The sequence below is a fragment of the Nestor notabilis genome, unplaced genomic scaffold, assembly GCF_000696875.1.
Source record: "Nestor notabilis isolate BGI_N333 unplaced genomic scaffold, ASM69687v1 scaffold6995, whole genome shotgun sequence".
In the NCBI taxonomy this organism is placed as follows: domain Eukaryota; kingdom Metazoa; phylum Chordata; class Aves; order Psittaciformes; family Psittacidae; genus Nestor; species Nestor notabilis.
In genome coordinates, this window is record NW_009929742.1 from 170,862 (window position 1) to 175,513 (window position 4,652).

Consider the following 4,652-nt stretch of genomic DNA (forward strand, 5'->3'; position numbering starts at 1 on the left):
CCCCTCATGGCCCCCCCTCGCAGCCTGCAGCCACCCCTGCTCTCCTCTCATGATCTTCCCTCACCTCTCATGGCCTCCCTCCTCTCCCCTCACAACTGCCCCTCTCAAACTCCCCTCTTGAAAGGTTCATCTTTGATACAAGTGGAAAGAACTTCAACAACAATACTCATGTGTGTACACACCTAGCTGGCTCATCTTCTTAGCTAAGAACTAACTAACACTTAATAACATCTATATTTTAACAGAGACAACATTTAGTCTCGTCCCTTCAATTAAGGAGGTTTTCTATGTCCCTTCATCAAAACCATGCACGGGTGCATGGATGTTTTCATGCAGCTGCAGGGAGGATATACTCAATACTATTTTTTGCCATGGGACACATGACCACCTTTTCTTCGCACCGTTTTACAAGAGAACAACTTGTTGCCTTTGTGAGACCAAGAACAAAATTAATTCTAATAACCAATTTAAATCCAGCTTTTAACTGCTTCTGCAAAGACTGTTTCCCACCCTTACAAACGTGCATATAGATTGAAGGGGGGAAAAAACAGATACCTTGCGATAAAAGGGGCTGTGGCTCCTTCACATGAGGAGCAAGCTGCCAGAATTCCCATACAGGGAGGACTCCCTTTAGCTCTTCTTTTGGGTTACTTTAACCTTTGAGTAGCATCCCCATGGTATCAAAACATATGAGCTACAGGATTTTTGCTCTTTTTCTTTCAGAAGCCTTTTTTATCATATGTATTTCCCCAGACTTGGAACATCTTTGTTCTGAAGCCTGTAGTTTACTGGGTATCATCAAAATTGTAGTGATGGCAGCGGTGGTGGGAACAGACTAAGATTTATGTGTTTCAAAACCAACACTCGTACAAAATTATTTGGAGAATTATTTGCTAGAATGGTTAAACTCCTCTAAGGTGAGAACTGCATCCTTTTCTGCTGTTCCATAGTCCCCTCCTGGGATACCCAGGAGTTCCCACAATAACAAATACCAACTCTAATGCTCCCACACCAAGTTGTAAAGAAAATCTATACCTGATACTCCAAGGATGAAAATAATTTCCCATTTTTCTCATGACTCTCCACAATATTAAATATTGCTACATTCAAACCTTTCAGCTCAAATTTAATCAACCCAAATAATCACAAAAAGGATTGGGCTATATCCACAAGCTGGCTTTGAGACAAACACTAGAACAACCAGCAGCCATGCGAGAGTTAACAGTGTTGCCATGCAAGTGGTAATAATAGGCTTCAACACTAATCTTCTATGGAGCAGACTGGGAAAAGCTCAGAGTTTCCCTGGTTCTCTTGTTCCAGTCTGGCTGTTAATTCAAAACATAGTCATATATCAGTTTACATTGGGAAGGTCATACCCACAAGGTCAGGAACATTCCCTCTCCAAACAGGAGTGCAGATTCCTAAAACCTGTGTAAAAGCAAACACACAAACCTAAGCCATTAGGGATGTCTGAATCTCCCACCCCTACGGACTGGTCACAGACACTGAATATAGTGTCTTATTCCAGGTCAGAAGCATGCTTTTGTAATGACCCTTCCAGTTGTCCCTACTTTGTTTCCACCAGACTGTGTGGTGATTTTTGGGCACACAAACTCGATTCCGTCCTGACAAAGCTAAACTGAAAGATGCACTACAGCAACTCAAGGGCATTGATCTTAAGGTCCTTTCCAACCCTAACTATTCTATGATTCAGTCTGCCAGACTTGAGACTGTTCTAAAGCCAGGCCCCCAAAACGCATTCACCAGATGTTTGCTTCTACAGACCCATTCCTACTGCTTCCCCCTACTTTGTTAATGTGAATAGAGCCATAGTGCCAGTTAACTGCCCAGGTTCTGAGTGGTTTCCACATTAAACTAACATCAAAACCCAAGTGATCTCCCATGGTCTCCTATGTTCTTTCTTTAAGGGAACCAAAACACCAAAGCTTTACACCTTACATTATATTCTGGAAGGGGAGGAGTGGGAAGAGGGGAAGACAAGTAAAAGGAACGAGGAGTGCTGCTACTTGCTATTTCCTCAGTCATTTAGATTGGGAACCTGAGAGGCTGGAGACAAAACACCTTCAAAGACAGCAAAGGTCAACTGTTGGTTTCTTAGGGACTGGACACACTATTCATTTTTCATTTGGCAGCAGTGTTTCTTGGAACAAGCCATTGACTATCACCATTAACACCAGGCATTCAGCCAGCAAGGGCAAGGATACACTTCACAATTTGCACTTCTAATTTACTGGGGTGTCTGGAGCAAGATCCTGTTTGATATGGTAAATTAAGCAGCAGTAGCAAGGTGGATTTTCTTTTGCCCAGTTAAACCTCTATGTATTCAGGTTACCTATCAAAAGAATTTAGAATGTGTCTTCACAGCCCTGGCTACAATATCTGAGGTATGAAACCTGGTTCAACAGGCTCAGTCAATGTGAAACAGCTCTATGCACTCTCTTGACTCCAGACCACCAGAAGGCATGCCTTGTCTCTTTACTGAAGCAATACAATCCTTTAGCAGTTGCCTGCACTATGGCAGAATAGGCTCAGAGTATTCCTTAGTGATTAGTACTGGGGGCTGCTGTGTCTTCTCATCTGTTCCAGTAAAACACTCAACTGCAAGCTCAACTGTAAACTCAAGTAATTCTGTTCAGGCAAACAAACGAGACTGGGATTGGAAAAAGATGATCTTAAGGTCCTTTCCAACCCTAACTGTTCTATGATTCTAGATCCAGTCTCTTGTTTTTTTCCTAAAAGGTATTAAATTTCAGAAGCTTAAAGCAGGGTATTTTATGAGGTTACTCACAGGAACAAGTACTGCAGCCTGTCTTAGTGAAAAGCCCATTCCTTTCCCTCCACATCCTAAACAGCCACCCTCATCTCCATCTTTCTCCAATACCTTGAACTCAATATCCAGTGCCTGACACTGTGCCACTAGGGTTCCTCTACATGCTCAGACTCCCATTCAGTACCTTCTCACATCCCCCACGTCACCAGCATTTGTGTTGCCAATATCCTCAGCACGTGATGCCAAAACACCTGGGTTTATCCACTAAAGCACTTAAGTAATACCACAGCTCCCTACAATACCCACTGTGATCGCTCCAAAAGCCCAACTCACAACACTGTATGCTTTACCTGGGCAAGATGAAACAGTGCCATTTGAATTAAAACACATGCTTAGTGCTAGAGACACTTACCCAAACGGATATGGGCCATGTTTTACTAGCATTTCCCTTTGTGGGGGCACCAATTTCAGTTTGTCTTCTTTACCAAGTCACTGGTTTTCAGGAAACATTTAAGAACTTCACATTTTTAAGACTTCTAATCTATAGACACAAGTGTCTGAAACTGATCTACCATGTTCAAACTTACCAGAGGGCAAAGAGTTAACACAGGACTTCAGCCTAGGCAGCAGGACCATTTCCATAGGAACCAAACCAGCTTAAAAACCCACTAATTTTATGGTGATGTGGAACAACCAGGTAAAAGTGTATTGAAACCATTTCTTACTCTTATGTCGGGCTGGATTTACTAGATGCAAATGCCAAAAATATGTTGACATACAGCTTCCAGTATAAATAAAACCCATCACAACAAAATTTTCTGGGACAATTCCAGACTGCCTCAGTCTATAATTCTTGTTCATATCAAAATATCCTCTGGCTATACAGAAACAGGCATTCTGTTATACTGTTTCACAAGGTTTTTAAATGATTCATGTTCTTGACTTGTAAAACCTCTCAGCTGTCACAGATTACTCAAGGACTCGAGAGGAAACCCTGCAAATACTATGCTGTCTTTATACAGGAGAGATTTTCCCCAAATCCAAAAGGCTTTCAAATGAAAATAGCTTGAAATTTCAAGAGTCTGTCCACAGAAAGCCTTCTCATATCTCTGCTGAAGAAGCAGCAAGCACCAGGACTGCAACCAGCAATTCAGAAGCACAAAAAAACTCTTTTAACATATAAACCCTCTTGAAGACTATACTCATGGAGCTGTATTAGCTCATACTTCCCTAACACATACAACTAAATAAAGCAGCAAGAAACTCAAAGGGGACGGAGTAAGAGGGACTCACCTATAAGATACATGCCAATCCAGTCCCCTGCATCCACTTCCTCCTTTATATCCCAGTATATCACTAGGTCCTGCGAATGCCCGATGGAGTAGTAGGAGCTGCTGACCATCAGGGTAGACCGGCTGTCTGAAGTGACAAGGTCTGTGTCACTGGTAGACCTAGGAATGGTGACCGTCTCATGGGAGTTGTTCCTGATGTCCATGTTATGGAACTGGTCAGGGTTATAGCTGTATCTGAGAGGCTCTTTGCACCGGCGCCGACTTTGTGAGTTCCTAGATGGAGACGCCATGGCTGCCAGGCCCAGGAACCTGTTTTGGTACAGATTCTGCAAAGAGAAAAAGAAAGCAGAGTATTTACAGTAGTATTCATTTTTGATATCAAAGCTCAGGAGAAGTGGTACATCAGAATGAGAAAGGAGCAGATTTCTTTTCCATTTGGCATTGCAAAAAAAGAGGCATAGCAGGAAACACAGTGCTAACTCAACTCCTGCTCCCTAATTCTTAGCATGACAAGTATAAGGGTAAGCCTTGCACCACCACACTCAGCCACAACTGGCAGTTGTGAGGAA

General features: G+C 42.6%; 1 protein-coding gene across 1 annotated transcript in view; it reads right to left on the bottom strand.

The window, feature by feature from the left end:
• HECW1 (HECT, C2 and WW domain containing E3 ubiquitin protein ligase 1) overlaps positions 1-4,412 on the bottom strand; it is a 164,978-nt gene extending 160,566 nt beyond the window's left edge. The window contains exon 1 of the mRNA XM_010015131.1: positions 4,085-4,412. Coding sequence (XP_010013433.1) covers positions 4,085-4,373 — 289 coding nt within the window. The 5' untranslated portion in view covers positions 4,374-4,412. The remainder of the gene's footprint in view (positions 1-4,084) is intronic.
• Positions 4,413-4,652: the final 240 nt, after the last annotated feature.